Here is a 19,437-nt window from a genome sequence, read left to right on the forward strand (position 1 = left end):
CTGACGTTGAAAGCAGTCTTTCTGCTGGCTATCACTTCAGCCAGACGAGTTTCCAAGCTCCAGGCGCTATCATGTCAGGAACACCTTCCTGCAGTTCACTGAGGCAGGAGTGTCTATTCGCACGGTGCCTTCCTTCCTGCCCAAGATGTTTCTCGTTTCCATGTGAATCAGCAGCTCTGCCTACCCTCCTTTCGTAGGGAGGACTACCCAGAGGAGTACTCTGCTCTCAAATATCTAGATGTGAGACGAGTCATCATCAGAATACTTGGAAGTGACCAATGATTTCCGGAAGTCGGATCATCTGTGCTGTTCGCAGGTCCTCGTAAGGGTCTGCAGGCATCAAGCTACGCTTGGCACGATGGGTCAAAGGAAAACATTGCAGCGGCTTATGTGGCCGCGGGGGAAGATGCCGCCTATCCATCTGAAGGCACACACCTCCACTAGAGCACAGGTGGCTCAATGGCAAAGGCCGGGTCCGTCTCCTTGGAAGAGATTTGTAAGGCGGCAACTTGGGGCATCGGCTCTAACCTTCTCCGGGCATTACCCGCTTGACTGTGGCTGCTGGGCGGAGGCTCGGTTTGGAGCTTCAGTGTTGCGGTCAGGGATTTCTGTGTCCCGCCCTGGGTGAGGTACTGCTTTGGTACACCCCACCAGTCTGTGGATTGATCAGCATGATGATATGGAAGGTAAAATTATGTATCATACCTGATCATTTTCTTTCCATTAATCATAGCTGATCAATCACATAGCCCCTCCCAGATATGTTGTTTGTTTATATTCTGGTTGCATTTCATGTTCAAGTTAGTCTTCTCGTTCCTGTTCAGGAGGATCTTGCTGTTCAAGTTTTTTTCGATTGAATTCTTCTGGAGTTGAGACGATTTTGTGTTACAGTGAGTTGCTGCATTCCTCTCCCCTCCGTTTTACGGGGGCTGTGATTGAGACCTAAATTCCTGCCGGCGCTCCCTCCCGCTTCTGTGCGGCTGTAGGGCAGCTTTGTACCCCTGCCCGCTTCGTCGTGTTGGGGTCAGTCGCTCCTCCCGCGGTTGCGGTTGCAGGATAAGCCAGATCCCCCCCCGCATCGGCATGTGTGGTGTCCTCCCCCGTTCCGCGGGGATGAGCTGGACGGATTCCCCTCCCCCACTTGTGTGGGGATGAGCTGGGTTGATTCCCATCCCCCGTTTCGGCGGTGGTGAGCTGGGCAGAGTGTCCCTTTGTGGGTATAATTCTCTTAAGTGCTGAGTCCTGCGGATGGAGCTTTGATATCGACATACTGTAGGAGTTTCCGGCAGCACATGACCACATATAGGGAGGCAAAAGATTGCTCTCTATCTCCACCTGTGGTAGATGGACACAACCCACCAGTCTATGGATTGATCAGCTATGATTAATGGAAAGGAAAATTATCAGGTATGATACATAATTTTACCTTAGGAGCAGCACATAAGAAACAGGGTATGGAGGAAACATAAAAAAGGGAGGCGCCATGGAGATGGTCGCATATTCCTTAATCTATTGAGATAGACGGAGGAAGATTTTCATCGACCCCTCTTTGTCTTCCAGACCAGGCAGTTATATAGACTGTAGTACAAAGAACTGGTTCTCAGGAACACATCATACGTCATGCAGGATATGCCATTTGTTTCTTACACTTGCCCACATAAAAATATATATTGCATTTCCTTAAAAGTTACTTCTCCAGCACATCCTCCATAAAAGCAATCTGTATCTCACTTCAAAAGATTCAGGACTCAGTTCCCACGACCCCCCGTGCAATAGCATTTTCCTATCCGGTACTGACTGCAGGATTTCTGTCCCTCTCCTCTGTCAGCGCCGCCCTCTTGTCATCTGGAACTTCCTTCTGCATCCTAAAAGTCTCTCAAAGGCTAATTGAACAGCTCATCGTAAACAGTGAATGGCAAATGACTCATTGTCTTTCAATTGCCTGACGGAGGAGGTGGGGGTACTTGCTCCACCTGGCCTTCTAGCTTAATATCATTGTAATTTACAGAAAAAAAGAAACCTTCGTTTCTTATTACTACTACTACTACTATTTAGCATTTGTATAGCGCTACAAGGCGTACGCAGCGCTGCACAAACATAGAAGAAAGACAGTCCCTGCTCAAAGAGCTTACAATCTAATAGACAAAAAATAAATAAAGTAAGCAAATCAAATCAATGTGAACAGGAAGGAAGAGAGGAGGGTAGGTGGAGGCGAGTGGTTACGAGTCAAAAGCATGTTAAAGAGGTTGGGCTTTCAGTCTAGATTTAAAGGTGGTCAAGGATGGGGCAAGACGTAGGGGCTCAGGAAGGTTTATTCCAGGCGTAGGGTGCAGCGAGATCAGAAGGCGCGAAGTCTGGAGTTGGCAGTAGTGGAGAAGGGAACAGATAAGAAGGATTTATCCATGGAGCGGAGTGCACGGGAAGGGGTGTAGGGAAGGACGAGTGTGGAGAGATACTGGGGAGCAGCAGAGTGAGTACATTTATAGGTTAGTAGAAGAAGTTTGAACAGGATGCGAAACAGATAGGGAGCCAGTGAAGGGTCTTGAGGAGAGGGGTAGTATGAGTAAAGCGACCCTGGCGGAAGACGAGGACGGGCAGCAGAGTTTTTGAACCCGAGCTGGAGAGGGGAGAGGTGGACTAGTGGGGAGGCCAGCAAGAAGCAGATTGCAGTAGTCTAAACGAGAGGTGACAAGGGTATGTGGATGAGGGTTTTGGTTAGAGTGCTTGAAAAGAAAGGGGCGGATTTTACGGATGTTGTAAAGAAGAAACGACAGGTCTTGGCAATCTGCTGGATATGATCAGAGAAGAGGAGAAGAGTCAAAGATGACCCCAAGGTTTCGAGGCTGAGGAGACAGGGAGAATGAGAGAGCCATCAACAGAAATAGAAAACGGGGGAAGCGGGGAGGTGGGTTTGGGGGGGGGAATGAGAAGCTCGGTTTTGGTCATATTTAATTTCAGGTGGCATTGAGACATCCAGACAGCAATGTCAGACAAGCACGCTGAAACTTTGGTTTGGATGCAAGGTGAGATATCAGGGGTAGAAAGGTAGATTTGGGAGTCATCAGCATAGAGATGGTAGGAAAAGCCATGGGATGAGATTAATGAACCAAGGGAAGAAGTGTAGATAGAAAAGAGGAGGGGACCAAGAACAGAACCCTGAGGTACGCCGACAGGCAGAGGGATAGAAGTAGAAGAGGATCCACCAGAGTGAACACTAAAGGTGCGGAGGGAGAGGTAGGAAGAGAACCAGGAAAGGACAGAGCCCTGGAATCCAAGTGAGGACAGGGTATCGAGAAGTATGCTGTGATCGACACTGTCAAAAGCAGCGGAAAGATCAAGAAGAATGGGGATGGAATATTGACCTCTGGATTTAGCCAGTAATAGGTCATTGGAGACTTTAGTAAGTGCAGTTTCGGTTGAGTGGAGAGGGCGAAAACCAGATTGTAGTGGGTCAAGAATAGCATGTGAGGAGAGAAAATCAAGGCAGCGGCGGTGAACAGCACGCTCAAGTAATTTGGAGAGAAAAGGGAGGAGGGAGATGGGTCGGTAATTAGAGGGACAAGTAGGGTCGAGTGAAGGCTTCTTAAGGAGAGGTGTGACCACAGCATGTTTAAAGGCAGCAGGGACAGTCGCAGTGGAAAGTGAGAGGTTGAGAATGTGACAGATAAAAGGAATAAGAGCAGGAGAGATGGCATTAAGAAGGTGGGTGGGAATGGGATCAGAGGAACAGGTGGTACATTTTGAGGAAGAAAGGAGAAGTGTAGTTTCCTCAATAGTAACTTCAGGAAAGGGAATGAGGGGAAGGAGAGAGAGGGGAACGGACTAGTGGAGGGAGAGGAGGTGAGGTAGAGAAAGCAAGGTTTATCTTTTGAACCTTGTTGTGAAAGAATTCAGCAAGGGTCTGAGGAGATAATGAAGGGGGAGTTGGGAGAGGGGGCACCTTGAGGAGAGAGTTCAATGTGGTGAAGAGAAGTCGAGGATTAGAGCCAAGAGAGTTGGTCGGGTGGATATAATAATCCTGTTTGGCACGTAAAAGAGCAGATTGGAAGGAGGTCAGCATGAACTTAAAGTGTAAGAAATTAGCAAGGGCCCGAGATTTCTGCCAGAGGCGTTCGGCGGAGCGGGTACAGGAACGTAGGTAGCAGATATTAGAAGTCAGCCAAGGTTGGGGTTTTGTACGCCTTACAGGGCGGGTCATCAAAGGTGCAAGAGTGTCTAAGGCAGAGGATAGAGTATTGTTGTAAGAAGAAACAGCCTCGTTGACAGACGTGGATGGTGCCACAGTAGAGAGGAGCTTTGAAACATGGGAGGATAGAGATGAAGGGTCGGTATCGTGAAGATTCCTAGATAAATTAGATAAGATAGGACGGGACTGGGAGGGAGGAGATTTAAGTGTGAAAGTTATAAGATGGTGATCAGAGGAGGGAAGATCAGAGGCAAGGAAACTAGAGGGTGAACAGTTGGAGGAGAAGATGAGATCAAGACAGTAACCATTTTGATGAGTGGGGGAGGTGGAGCATAGTTGGAGATTAAAGGAGGACGTTAAAGCGAGTAACTTGGAAATATAAGAGTTGGAAGGATCATTAGCAGGAATATTAAAGTCACCAAGGATGAGAGAGGGGGCGGAAGGATCATGGAAGAAGGCAAGCCAGGCGTCAGTCACTGAGAAAGGATGAAAGGGACTTATCAGGGGGACGATAAATGACCGCTATTCGAAGAGGCAGAGGAGAGAAAAGGCGGATAGAGTGGACTTCAAAGGAGGAAAAACAGTGAGATTGAGGTGGAAGAAGGGGTTGAAATCTGGAGGAGGGAGAGAGAAGTAGTCCAACACTGACCCCACGGCCAGCAGGGCGAGGAGTATGTGAAAATAGATAACCGCCATGGCACAGGGCTGCGACTGAAGCAGAGTCATCAGGGCAGAGCCATTTTTCTGTTATGGCGAGCAGATGGAGGTGACGCGAGATAAAGAGGTCCTGGATATAGGCGAGTTTGTTAGAGCGGGCATTCCATAGGGCGCAAGAGAAGGGCAGAGAAGAGGAGGGGAGTAGAGAAATAGAGATGAGGTTAGAGAGGTCGCGGTGAGATCTGTAGAGTTGGGATAATAGTTGGTGAGGGGGGCCAGGATTGGGATTGATGTCACCGGCTGAGAGTAAGAGAAGGAGTAAAAGAGAGCAGAGGAGAGGTGTGGCCACGAAGGCGTCGAAGGTGAGAGGTATTTAGGTGGAATTGGGAAGGCAAAATGGACGGAAGAAAGAGGCGGAGATTAAAAGCCAAGAGGGAGGAAGAGGGTAGGAGAGAAGGTGAGGTGATGAAGTTGATGGATGGGCAGTGAGTTCCTGTAGCGGAGAGAGGTAGGGGGTGATGGAAAAGATTAGGAAGGGACAGGGCTAGGAAGAGAATGTGAATAGGGGCCATAAATGACTGAGGTACTTTAGCAACTGGGAAGAAGATTAGATGTAAAGAGAAAAATGCCCCGCACGCCGCTAGGCGCGCAGCACCTAGAGCGGAGGCCCTGAGTGGATCGGAGTGAACCACGGTGTCACCCCGGAGAAGGCTGTATGGATATGCAGATGAGCAGCAAGTCCTCCACAGCACCTGAAAGGCAGCCGGTGGTAGAGCTGGGCACCTCTCAGCTGAGGAAGGCTTACAGGGTTAGGCCGAAGCAGCATCCCTCCCCCTGAGGGTCGCCTGATCTTATTGTCTATAGACTACTTCTTAATATTAGATATTTAGCAGTACTGAAACTACTTGGTTCAGGCCTTCATAAGTACAAAGTACACCTCCACCAACAGACCACCAATAAAAATATCGGGCTTTGAATTTAGCGACTGTGTGATATTCAGTGGCATTAACGGATTAAGTGCCACTTAAAATCAGCAGATAACCCCATACAAGTGATTTAACTGGTGAAGAATATTGACCCCCAAAATTTTATCAGTTGTATCAAGTGTATCTATGCAGTGTGGAGGTGCATAATTTCCCTATTTGGACAATAGGCTGGTAAGGGGCACAAATCACATCTATATAGTAATATAGTAGATGATGGCAGAGAGAGACCTGCACAGTCCATCCAGTCTGCCCAACAAGATAAACTCATGTGTGCTACTTTATGTGTATACCTGACCTTGATTTGTATCTGCCATTTCAGGGCACAGACAGTAGAAGTCTGTCCAGACTCTCACCGCCTAACACATACGTCTCCCATGGATTTCTACTCCCTAAGTGCATCACTTTGCATTTCTTCGGATTGAAGTTTAATTGCCAAACCTTAGACCATTATTCTAGCTTCTGCAGATCCTTTTCATGTTTTCCACTCCCTCCAGGGTGTCCACTCTGTTACAAATCTTAGTATCATCCGCAAAAAGGCAAACTTTAACCTTCTAACCCTTCGGCAATGTCACTCACAATATATTGAACAGAATCGGCCCCAGCACCGATCCCTGAGGCACTCCACTACTCACCTTTCCTTCATCCGAGCGAATTCCATTAACCACCACCCTCTGGCATCTGTCCGTCAACCAGTTCCTAATCCCGTTCACCACGTCGGGTCCTATCTTCAGCCTGTCAAGTTTATTCAAGAGCCTCGAGTGGGGGAACCGTGTCAAAAGCTTTGCTGAAATCTAAGTAGATTACGTCTATAGCACTTCCTTGATTCAATTCTCTGGTCACCCAGTCAAAGAATTCAATGTGATTCGTTTGGCACGATTTACCTTTTGATAAAACCATGTTGTCTCGGATCTTGCAACTCATTGGCTTCCCGGAAATTCACTATCCTTTCCTTCAGCATCGCTTCCTTACTTTTCTGGTAACCGAAGTCTATCTATCTATCTACTTATCATTTCTATAGCGCTACAAGGCATACACAGGGCTGTACACCATACACAGAAGACAGCCCCTGCCAAAGAGCGTACAATCTAGATAAGACAGGTAAACAGACAGAACAATTAAGGGGAAGGGAATAAAGTGGTGAGGACAAAGGACAGGGTAAGTGAGTTAGGAGTCGAAAGCAGTGGGTAAAGAGGTGGGGTGTGAGTTTGGACTTGAAAACGGCTAAAGACGGGACTAGACGTACAGGCTCGGGAAGTCCATTCCAGCGTGAGGTGCAGCGAGATAAAAGGAATGGAGTCTTAAATAGCAGTAGAGGAGAAAGGGACAGACGAGAGATTTATCAACAGAACGGAGCACTCGAGGGGGAACGTAGGGGAGACGAGTGGAGAGGTACTAGGAGAGCGGCAGAGGGAATGCACTTATAGGTCAATAGGAGAAGTTTGAATAGAATACGGAAACAGATAGGGAGCCAGTGAAGTGACTTAAGGAGAGGGGCTAATGTGAGCATAGCGACTTTGGAAGAAAATGAGTCGCGCAGCCTACATCCTCTGCCCCAGCCTGCATCCTCCGTTCCAGGCATACCGGCCTTTAGTTTCCAGCTTCTTCCCTATCACCACTTTTGTGAAGAGGGACCACATCCGCTGTTCTCCAATCCCACGGAACCTCTCCCGTCTCCAAGGATTTATTAAACAATCTTTAAGAGGACCTGCCAGAACCTCTCTGAGCTCCCTCAATATCCTGGGGTGGATCCCGTCTGGTCCCATGGCTTTGTCCACCTTTAGATTTTCAAGTTGTTCATACACACTCTCTTCCGTGAACGGTGCTATATCCACTCCATTTTCATATGTACTAACTCAGAGATCAGAATTCATAGGAGTCTTGCCATCCATCACTCAGGCATTTGCCTTTCTTCCACAGCAGAGGATAGTCAACTTGATTTCCATTGTGAAGATTTGGGAGAATCAACAAGTTTCAGCTGGGCAAATGTTGAGGATAATGGGCCAGATGGCATCAACATTCGTTGTCTCTCCAATTGTATGCCTTCATTTGAGGCAAGCTCATTGGACCTTATCCACCTAGTCGGCTCAGCCTTTGGGTCATCTCCAGGACATCATATCTGCCACTAGTTTTCTGTGAGGCTCGCTGTATTGATGGATAATACATTCCAACCTAGCAAAAGGAATTCCCTTCCATATGCCACTCTTTGTGCATAGTTTAAAATTTTATAATTGAAATAAGGTGGGAGGGTGTGCTCTTGTGATATAGTATGTAACTTAGCTGCACATATAGTATGTAGGTGTGTGAACTAAAAACAATGTGTTGATGTTCTTTGCAGCTATCTTCTTTTCTTCCCTTTGCTGTACATACTCCCTCTTTTGTGTGTAGCTCCTTTTCCACTCCTTCCCTCCTTTCAGTGCTTTAGAATACCTCTACTACCCTGAGACCTTGATCTCTTGCTGCTCACAAAGCCACTCCGCACCCCCCAGACCTCTGACAGCTGCCTTCTTCACTCATTAGGTGCTCCCACACCCAAAAAGGAACCCTACTTCTCCCCCCCTTCAGGCCCTCCACTCTCTCCCTCCTTCCATCAAGTTTCTTCTACTCTTGCCCTCTTTCCCACTCTCCCCGCCTGATTTTCCATCAGATACCCGGTCCTGTCCCTCCATCAGATGCTCCTTCCCCTCATTATATCCTGGCTGCATCTCTCAGCCCTCTTCCCCATCAAATGTAATATGTGTTTTTTCTGGAAAACTATGGTCCAGTTTTTTTCTTCATTAATCCACATTGAACTACTCAGGTTTGCGGAACTAAAAGCAAATGTATAGTATAGTAATCACCAGTCTGGTTCCTTTCCCAATCAGGCTCCCTATCTCCATCAAGCATCGAGCAGTCAGGTACCTCTCCAACTTTTATTTTATTATTTGGATTTATTTTTTATTTGGTGAGTTAAATTCAGGTACATGGGTTATTTCTCTGTCTCTGGAGGGTCAAAATTTAAGTTTGTACCTGAGGCCATGGAGGGTTAAGTGACTTGCCCAGAGCACAAGGAGCAGCAGTGGGATTTGAAACCGGCCAACTCTGGGATGTCAGACAGGTGCTCTAACCTCTAGGCTACTCCTCCACTCCACTTGTGTTAGGAACCCACAGAATCTGTTTTTGCTGGGTTCAGGCAATTTGTTTTTTGCCCATTTTCTGAGTTACTGTTAGTCAGTTTACTTTAAGCAGTAGGTAGATCTAGTATCAGTGAGTGTGAGTAGTTTGCACATCATAGGTATAGAATGTGTCCATCGAACTCTTAAAGAAAGCAGTGACAGTGTGGATCCCTATAAGGTTTACCCCACAGTGCAGTGCAGTGCCCAGGTTGATGTACTGAACAGAACTGATTGTTCTCTGTCTAATAGGTTTTGAATCACGTAAAAACCTTGCCACCAATACCTGTTTCTGCCAGCCCTTGTAAGCATGATATGATCAAATTCAGTGTAAATATTTTGCTCGGAAAGTGTAATGCAGTAGGGGTTCAGTCTGAAAGATAGGTATAAGTTAAAGATATAAAAGTTAACTCAGGACTGTAGATTGTTTCACTCTGCAGTTTTTGGTTCTGAATGTCCCTTTAGTGGTTGAATTGTTGCAGGAGGCTCTTTAGATATAGATCCAACTCAGATCACAAGAGGAGAGAAAGATAAGTGCTTGCAATGTGCAGGAAGGCAAAAAGTTCCCTGTTCTCCAAACGAACAGATGAAACAAAACTAATTGAAGAAAAGAAGTTTAAAGTAAAACTGAGGACTGGTTGCCTCCAATATAGACTGAGCAGAAATGTATACAATTTGAGCGTAAATAAACAAAAATTTATTTAACCTAAGCAGTAGAAATCCAGTATGAACACAGCTTCTGCCTCTTTCTTCCTTTTAATGCAAACCAAACCCTTAAACAGTTCAAATACTGTACACTTCATTGGATAAGTATTGTTCTGTCTTCCAGGGGTTTGCAGATTTTATTAAGGGGCACGAGTTTTCAGTTTATACCCAGTTGAACTCTAAAAACTGGTTGTGATAATACAGAAAGAAAGAGCTATTTCAGATATATCAGGCGATCATCTACATACATTAAGATCTTGTTCTCTAGTCCCTTAAATCTCCCATCCTATTCCTTGGAATACGACAGGCGATCATCTGCATACATTAAGATCTTGTTCTCTAGTCTCTTAAATCTCCCATATTATTGCTTGGACTATGACAGCAGATAATTTCAGGTCCATGTTCATTTGGGGCTATGATCACGTCTTGGGATTTAAAGTTAATTTGAGCAAGTCACAGGCCTTAAAATGCAATGATCAGGAAAAGAGAAGATTTCTCTTAACCCTTTAGTGTCCAGTGTTCCCATCAATCTGTTCCCATATGGCTTATTACGGGAACATTGGACACTAAAGGGTTTTAAAGGTGTCTTTCCCTTTAAATGGGTGACATCGGTCATATAGTATGGGCTAAATGCAGTCCAGAAGGTGTAAGACTTATATAAATGTAACTATGAGAGATTGTTTAAGGATATACAGCAAGATATGGAACAATGGAGAAAAATCCAGTCTTACTGACTTGGAAGGGTAGCTAGTATAAAAATGAATATCATTTCCAGGTTGTTGTATCCCTTTTTATGTCTACTAGTGAGGATCTGTGGGAAAGCTCCAGAAACACTGGAAAAATAGATTTGTGATTATATCTGGTGGAGAAGGATATCTAAGGTAACTAGACATGTGTTGTATCAGAACAAAAGTTGTAGGGGGTTAACTATCCTAAATGTAAGGATGCAGTACTGAGCCACACAGATGAAGACAATATGGGGCTGGAGAGGGGAGAATCAATATAAGTATGAAAGTGATATAAAGTACTTGATCCTGATCTTTCTTTGGTATTTCTGGGGCATAGACCATGGCGGTCGTCATCAGTGTCCTTATGTGCCAGCCACTTGAGTTGCTCTTCACAGCTAGAAATCGCCATCTAAGCACCTCACATGTCAACACATGCAGTCATACAAGTTTTTTTGTTCGTTTTTTTTAAATATCATCCATTTTCTAATTAAAAATCCTCCATATCCATCCTACACCTTTTTGATTCTGTCACCATTTTTGTCTCCACTATTCTCCCTTGGAAGGGCATTTTCAGTATCGATACTCTCTCCATGAAAAGAATTTCATTGCTCCTGAGTCTACTCCATCCCGCAACCTCAATTCATATCCCAGTGTGAGTCTCTGGAAAGATTTGTTCTATATTAAATAACTTTCAAGTATTTCAATGACTGTATCATATCTCCCTATTCTTCCTTTCTTCTAGAGTAATATATATTCAGGTCTCAGTCTCTTCTCATGTGTCTTTTGGCGCAAGCCCCATACTATTTTTGTTGCTTTCCTATGGACCGCATCAAGTCTTTTTTACATCCTTAGCAAGATACAGCATCCAAAATTGTAACTGTCCCCTTATTTTCCATATGGAATAAGATTAATAACATTTCACCTCTGCTGCTGCAGCAGCATACACAAATATTTGCTCAAAACCATACTAGATGCCTTCTAAAAAGCTATCTATAGTTCAGCTTGAGTCAAAATTATTTTCAAGCTAGATGGCCTCTTTAACATGAATGGACAATAATGCACTTTCAGTGTTTCAGCATAAGCTTTCTCTTGCAAGAACCACATAGTGATTGAATTAAGTAAACAATGTATGAAAAAGAGTTTGAATACCACACAAACAGTCCAACTCCACCCAGGAGGGATCTAATTTCTCCTTCCTGGGCAGTCAACTCTGGAATGCTCTCCCCAGATCTAATCCGATCAATCTGCGACTACCTACCCTCCGGAAAGCACTAAAAAAAACCCATTTATTCAAGCAAGCCTATCCAAACGATCCAGATTAATCTTATGAACCATCTACCTAACACATACCTCCATGATAACGACAATTGACCCAGACTTCATCTCCTACCTTACTCCCCTCCATTGCTTTTTCTACCTACATCTCCGTCTGTTATTCTGGTATAATTAACTTTTACCCCTCTTTAACAATATTCTGTATTCCTGTTTACTATGTAAGCTGCATGAACCTGCTTTGAGTGGGAAAGCGCAGGATACAAATGTAATAATAATTTATTCAAACAAGCCCAAAGTGGCCATGTTTTGGTTTATGCCTACATCAGGGGCAATAAATAATTTTTTTCAACATTTTTTATTGAAGGCAATATAAAAATAGTGTAAACATCATATCAAAAGCCAAAAAGACAACCATAGGTTCAATGTCAATGCACACCGAAAGATCAATCAATCAACACATTTTAACTTTTGTATCATCACCCCCACCCTTATCTGTCAAGATCTCTTTAATATTCGGTGATCAACATAACATTCACCCCTCAAGAATTATATCTTATAAAAAGTATTAAACCCTACCCCCCCTCCTTTAATGTACCCCTCTGACACCTCAGCAAACTTAAATGTAACATTTAGATACCAAGAAGAAATACATTATACTCCATTATTACTTCTAAAATAGAAGGAGAGCCGAAATTCTGAAGACCCTCCCTCACCAACCCCAACATTCCTTATTGGGGGCATTGAAACCACAAGGAGGCTTCAGGCTCTATACCTCCTGTAAGCATTCAAGCCCCGCTGCCTAGACCAAGAAGATTACTAGTGACATGCAATTACCCAATGTATTCCCAACCCCCCAAAACTGTCTTGCAAAAAAAAAAAAAACCCAACCCCTCCCAAATCCACCCCATCCCTATCCCTCCCCTCTGCTCCACCAAATCCCATCCTACACCTTCCCTCAAGTGAAGAGAAGATGAAACCCGTCCATTTAGACCTAAGACTGTTATAAAGACCCCGAGAAGGCCCCAAGTTTATTAAGGATACTGCTACGGGCTCGATGGGCCAACTTATTGATATACCTCTCCCATATAAGATAAAATCTACGCTGAGTTTTAAAAATTGACCAGTGAGTCCTGAAGTTCAAATCTGAGCAAGGCATGAAATCTATTGCGCCACTGCCAGTACGAGGGTGGCTCCAACTGAGTCCAATTCGCTAAGATGCATTTCTTACCAATAGGAAACGCCTTTTGAACCATGGTATTCTGATGAACCGTCCCAATTTCCAACGGATCCAGGAACCCAACAACACATACTCTGGAGGCCTTCCGTATCCTTTGACACAGCAAACTTTCCAAAAAACCGGAGCACTCTAATCCAAAAAGCCACAATAGCCGGGCATGCCTAAAAAGCATGATAAAAGTTATTTTGAGCTGCGTGGCAGTGACCACATTGAGAAGATCCAATGGCCCCCATACTACACAATCGCGATTTGGATGTATACCGCCCGATATATCACCCAAACATGACATTCCTGCAGTACCGCTCCTTGTGCCCATCTCGGAACCCACCGTAATCCCCTCAACAGATCAGACTGAATTATCAACCTCTGCACATCCGCTGACCACCGAGCAGCAAGTTGACCTAATCCTTCTGAGGGCGCAACTGTAACATTCTCTTATGCAACTGGGATATCGATATAGATCTCCCGTTACTGTTTCAAAAAGTTCCTCCAACCTGGTGGTCAGATCAACACCAAGAGAGGCCCTAGGCAGCATATTAATATAGTGTTGAACCTGTGCATAGGCAAAATTTGCCCCCCCAACCAGTAGACTCCAACTGCAACTCTGTAAGCGCTTTGATACTACCTCCCGGCTCTAAAAAATGATGTAATAGTCGAAGACCCCCTTCCACCCAAGACACCAAAACTTGGATTATCCATACCTGGAGGGAATGCACCATTCCCCCTGGTGGGCAACAATCTAGTACAGCAATAATCAAAAGCCCAAAGCTTTACCAAATCCTTCCACAGCATCTTCATAGACCTCACCAGGACACTGGATCTAAGAACTACTGGTAAATCTTTTAATGCTGCATGTAATACATAATGTATATACAGAGGTCTACAAAACTCTATTTCCATTTGCACCGGGGTATAATTCTCTGTCTGATTAAACCAGTCTCCCAAATGCCTCAACAGGCAGGCCTGATTATAAGTTTAATGTCTAGAACTCCCAAACCTCCTCTATTCCAATTACCCACTAAGTTAGTATATTTTTATTTGGGCTCTTTCCCCCCCCCCCCCCCCCAAAAAAAAAAAAAAACGCGAGAGCATGCTCTGTAAGGCCTGTATATCCCGGTTCCTAAGATACATTGGTATAGATTGCATAAAATATAGCCATTTTGGGAATATGATAATAGTAAACAGGGAAATACGTCCCATCAACATGATCGGCAAACCATCCCATCTCCCTAGGATCTCCCTAGTATGTGTTAACAAGGACACTATATTAACTTCGTATAGACGATTAGGATGGCTGGTAAGCTGAATACCTAGGTAAGTAAAGGAAGATCCCGCTCGCTTAAACGGACAGCCCAATCGTTCCCACTGCGTCTCTTTCATCTGAATAGTTAAGACCTCAGACTTGTCTAAATTTAAACGAAATCCAGAATAGTCTCCACACTCTTTGAAAATCTCCAATAATGAAGGCAAGGTAGACTCAGGCTCTTTCAAAAGAACCAATAAATCATCTGCAAAAGCAGATATCTTAAATCGCTCAGTGCCCAGTTTACCGTGGTCAAACGACTTTTCCGCATCGAAACTAATAAGCAAGGCTGGCGTGGAGTGATTATGCAAGCTCTCTAAAGCAATTTGGATTTTTCGCATATTACGGGCCACTGACGGTTTCATCACAAACCCCACCTGAGGTTCAGCCACCAAGTCTGGTAACGCTCAAGCCAGCCTATTGGCCAAGACTTTGACAAACAACTTTGTTTCAAAAGATAGTAAAGAGATAGGCTGATATGAACCCGCCTGTTTGGTGGATCCCTACCCGGTTTTAACAAGACTACAATTTGCGCCTTCCTCAAAGTCTCCGGTAAATTACCGTTTGAGCAAAACGATTAAACACCATAGTCAAACATGCTACTATGTCTGACACCAGGACCTTATAAAATTCAGAGGGAAGACCATCCACCCCTGGTGTGTTATGTAAAGGACTGTTGCGTATACCCCAACTCACTTCATCTTCGGTGATGTCTGCTTTAAGCCTCTTCCGCTGTTTACCTGTAATCTTAGGGAGCTTTAACCCCTAGAGATATGTAACCGCATCGAACCCCTGATCACTGGAGGAGAGTATAGGGATTCATAGAATTGTCGAAAGACCTCATTGATACCTGCCGCTGTACGGTGGTATCTTCCCTGGGTATCCCGAAGCTGAGAAACAAACCGTGAGCCCCCTACCTGTTTAACCAACCGTGCAAGCAATTTACCTTGTTTATTAGCATACTTTATATAACTGAAACAATAATAATTGTAAGATTTTTTCACTTTTTCTTGTTTTAATTGATTCAAGGTAGCCTGTACTTCCATCAAGCACCGCTTATGATTCGCAGTTGGGAGGGATCCAAACAGCTGTCTAGCTCTCTGCACCTGGTGTTCCACCCTAATCAGTTCCGCATCTCTCGCTCGTTTCTTATGCACCAAGTATGATATAATCGAGCCACGTAACACCGCCTTCGCTGCTTCCCAAAATAGAACTGGGTCAGTTTGATAAGTCTCCTTATTAAACTCTGCATATTCTTGCCATTGAGACTGTATGTAAGGGGCAAACCGACCGTCATAATACAGCTCTCTCGGAAAGCGCCAACGAGGCCTAGGCTTGTTGTCATCCCCCCAGGAAAAAGAAACCCATATTAAAGCATGATCCGACACCTGAGTGGGCCCAATGTAAGCCTGAAACAAAGACGATATGTAATTTGTTGAGATTAAAATATAATCAATACACGATAAGATGCCATGTGCTCGTGACAAATGCATATAGGCCTTCATCCCTGGATGAAACAAGAGCCATGAGTCCACCAAATCCAGCAGAGAACACATCCAAGGAACTCCCCTAGAGAAGTCCACTGGCCCGACTCTCAACGAACCCGTGCTATCCATCAGAGGATCATACATAGAGTTAAAATCCCCACCCATCATTATTGGAATCTGTTCAAAAGAATGTACATGTTTCACTATGGTTTGATAAAACTTCCTATTGTACTGGTTAGGCGCATAAACATTGACTAACAACAGAGGCCTGCTGCTCAGAAGTAACTCCACTAGAACATACCTTCCCAAGGGATCCATTATCACTTGTTTTTTTTTCCATTTGAAGTCCTTTACGGAATAATATGATTACTCCCGCTTTTCTGTTATATGCCGGACACTCTACATAGTCACCCACCCACCATCTACATAGTTTTTTGTGCTCTAATGCAGATAGGTGAGTCTCCTGAAGCATTACTTTATGAGCCTGAGTTCTATTCAGGACCTGCAAAATTTTACTACGCTTGATTGGAAAGGAAACCCCCCCCCCCCCCCCCACACACATTCCAGGACACTAATTTAACCATACTACCTCTTAGGTGTCCCCCTTTAACTGCTGAAACTCCAACAGCAGATTAGCCTGCTGTAGTTCTGGAAGAGTGCCCCAGCCTACGCCCCCCCCCCCCCCCCTTGATGTCTCCTCAATACAGAAGGCCTCATCGTTCCCCCCTTCTCTTCTTTCAACCACTTGGAGCAGTTCCCCCCTCCCCAACCCCTCCCCTATTCTCCCCCCCCCCCCCCCAAGATAACCCACCACACTGCCCCAACCCTTCCCCTCCCCCCACCAACGAGTTTCAAGATTGAACTCATCACATATAGGCACCCCACATCCCCCTTATCAACTGACCCAATGATCATAACAACTATAGAAAAACTCAAACATCCCTCAAACATTAATTACTGTTAAACAGCACTGTCCACAACAGTTTCCCCCCCCCCCCCCCCCCCCCCGCCCCAACCGACAAGCTCGCCTACTCAGCAAACCCCCATACTCTTCTGGAACTCCCCAACTCCCTGTTACCAATGTTCCTGCAGTAGTAACCGACCACTGTTCAGCAGCCAAGTCCTCCAGGAATAGTAGGTTCCGTAAAAGTACCACTCCCACAAATTTGATGTAGTCAGTCTGCCGTCTCTGAGGACGAAAGTCTGGAGAAATGCTTGCGCTGCTGCCACAGTGTCAAAGGTTTTGTCAGACCTCTCGTAGGTCACTCTCAATTTAGCAGGGTAAATCAATGCAAATCTGATTTTCCGGTCATACAGAATCGCACAGACAGGCGCAAATTCCTTCCTCGCTGCTGTCACTCACGCAGAGTAATCCTGGAAGCAAAGGACCCTCTGCCCTTCATAGCTGAGCACTCCACCCGATCTCAGAGTCTGCGTGATGGCCTGCCTTGTGTCCATAGTGCCAGATTTTTAGGATCACTGCACGTGGTTTGGCAGTTCCCTGTCGTCTCGGGCCCAACCTATGTGCTCTCTCTACCCTTAACGGGCCATGCAGATTATTTAAGTTCAGTTCCCGTGGAATCCAGCTTTCCAGGAAGCTCCCCAATTCTGCCTCCTTTAGCTGTTCCGGTAAGCCAATTAAACGCAAATTGTTGTGGTGGGAATGATTTTCTAAGTCGTCCAATTTGGATTCCAACTCTGCCAGTTGTTTCTTTAAGGCCCCCGTCGGTACCTCCGTCTCCACCACCCGATCCTCCAGATCGCTGATCCGTTGCTGCATGTGGTCAAGATCTAAATGGAACCCATCCAGCCTTTCATGTGCTGCCTCTGCCCGATCATAGAGAGCCTGCAACTTCTTGTTTAAGGCTACCTCCGATGTAATCTCTGCCGTCCACGCTGAACACATGCTGGAACTCAGTGAGAGCTGTACGGCAGCCATTTTGGATTCGGCGGGTTTACTTTTGTCTTTTTCCTTCCGCAGCGATTTCTCCGCCATCCCTCTCTTTTTGAACCGCTAGCCGAGATCACACAGTGCCCAGCCTCTTAATTATATTCCTCCGATACTTTGAGGTTTGTAAATCCAATATTCAGCACGATAAATTAGCAAGATGAGGGGGGGGGAGTGCAGGAGCTCCTCTTACGAGCGTCTCCTCTCCTGCATAGCACCACGTGACCCCCAGGGGCATAAATAATTTTTCTGTAGCCTTATGCAATTTTATCTCCAAGTAGAAAAATTATATCTGACATATGTTCCAATAATAATCCACTTGATGAAGAACAAACTCAAGCCACAGGATAATGAAACTCCTTATAAGTCAAAATGTGGCCACGTCAGGCTCATTTGAATAAAAATGACTTATACCACACTGTGCTAGACTCTTTGTTTTATCCAACCTCTTTTTCATACCTTGGTGGTTTTTTGTTGAATCATTCCTCAAATTTTTGTTCCTTAGTAAAGAAATGTACATGTGTCTCATGTCATGATCTACTCATGCCTTGTAGTGAAACTGTTCTTGTCCAGCAGTATTTGTATTTTGAAGACTGTTTGTTATTCCAGCCGATATGTAAAAGCTTCTACCGAAGGTGAAGAGACTGAAGGAAACTTCCAAAGCTGTAGAGATAGCGGTGTCAATGGAGAAGTCCCTGGTCCAAATGGAATACATGAAGAGGGATCTCCAAGTAAGGCTTGATTTTTATTATGAATGAATTGAAAAAAATCAATTTATTGCTTCCAATAAAACGCAAGAACCCATTGAATTGCTTTTTTTTTTTTTTTTTTTTGCTTTATTCTGGTTGTCTCCTGGGTAAATAATTCTTCAGTACCCCATTTTTTTGGATACTCACCATGTTGGTTAGTGACTAGAGCAGTGTCGCTCAATTAGCATAGTAGGTGACGGCAGAAAAAGACCTGTACGGTCCATCCAGTCTGCCCAAAAAGATAAATCATATGCGCTACTTTATATGTATACCTGACCTTGATTTGTATCTACCATTTTCAGGGCACAGACCATAGAAGTCTGTCCAGTACTAGCCCCACCTCCGAACCACCGGTGCTGCCACCCAATCTCCACTAAGCTTCTGAGGATCCATTCCTTCTGAACAGGATTCCTTTATGTTTATCCCACGCATTTTTGAATTCCATTACCGTTTTCATATCCACGGTCTTATATCCTGTCCTACCAGGGGATCACCTCAGTGATGATTTTTTTTATTATTATTCAGAGCAGAGATGATATAGAGGGGCGTAATCGAACGGGGCCGGCCCGTATTATTGAAACAAGATGGCCGGCCATCTTTCGTTAAGATAATACGGTCAAGGCCGGCCAAATCTCAACATTTGGGCCGGCCTTAGAGATGGCCGCCATTTGTTTTCGCCGATAATGGAAACTAATGGCAGCCACCTCAAACCCTGCCAAATCCAAGTCATTTGGTCGTGGGATGAGCCAGCATTTTTAGTGCACTGGTCCCCCTCACATGCCAGGACACCAACCGGGCACCCTAGGGGGCACTGCAGTGGACATCACAAATTGCTCCCAACAGCATAGCTCCCTTACCTTGGGTGCTGAGCCCCCCAAAACCCACTACCCACAACTGTACACCACTACCATAGCCCTTAGGGATGAAGGGGGGGCACCTACATGTGGGTACAGTGGGTTTTGGGGGGGTTTTGGAGGGCTCCCATTTACCACCACAAGTGTAAGGTAAAGGGGGGGAGGGCCTGGGT

At 45.1% G+C, this 19,437-nt stretch overlaps 1 protein-coding gene and 1 long non-coding RNA gene across 7 annotated transcripts in view; one reads left to right on the top strand and one right to left on the bottom strand.

The window, feature by feature from the left end:
* Positions 1–19,437, top strand: part of USP15 (ubiquitin specific peptidase 15) — a 519,523-nt gene that overhangs the window by 350,149 nt on the left and 149,937 nt on the right. For all 6 annotated transcript variants that reach the window (XM_030217240.1, XM_030217241.1, XM_030217242.1 and 3 more), the window contains one exon: positions 18,271–18,392. In XM_030217240.1, coding sequence (XP_030073100.1) covers positions 18,271–18,392 — 122 coding nt within the window. The remainder of the gene's footprint in view (positions 1–18,270; positions 18,393–19,437) is intronic.
* Positions 22–18,351, bottom strand: LOC115479358. The gene is made up of 3 exons (XR_003943666.1): positions 18,256–18,351; positions 9,205–9,208; positions 22–34 (listed from the first exon to the last, which is right to left on the bottom strand). It is a non-coding gene; the product is annotated as an uncharacterized LOC115479358 (long non-coding RNA).

The sequence above is a fragment of the Microcaecilia unicolor genome, chromosome 10 (assembly GCF_901765095.1).
Source record: "Microcaecilia unicolor chromosome 10, aMicUni1.1, whole genome shotgun sequence".
In the NCBI taxonomy this organism is placed as follows: domain Eukaryota; kingdom Metazoa; phylum Chordata; class Amphibia; order Gymnophiona; family Siphonopidae; genus Microcaecilia; species Microcaecilia unicolor.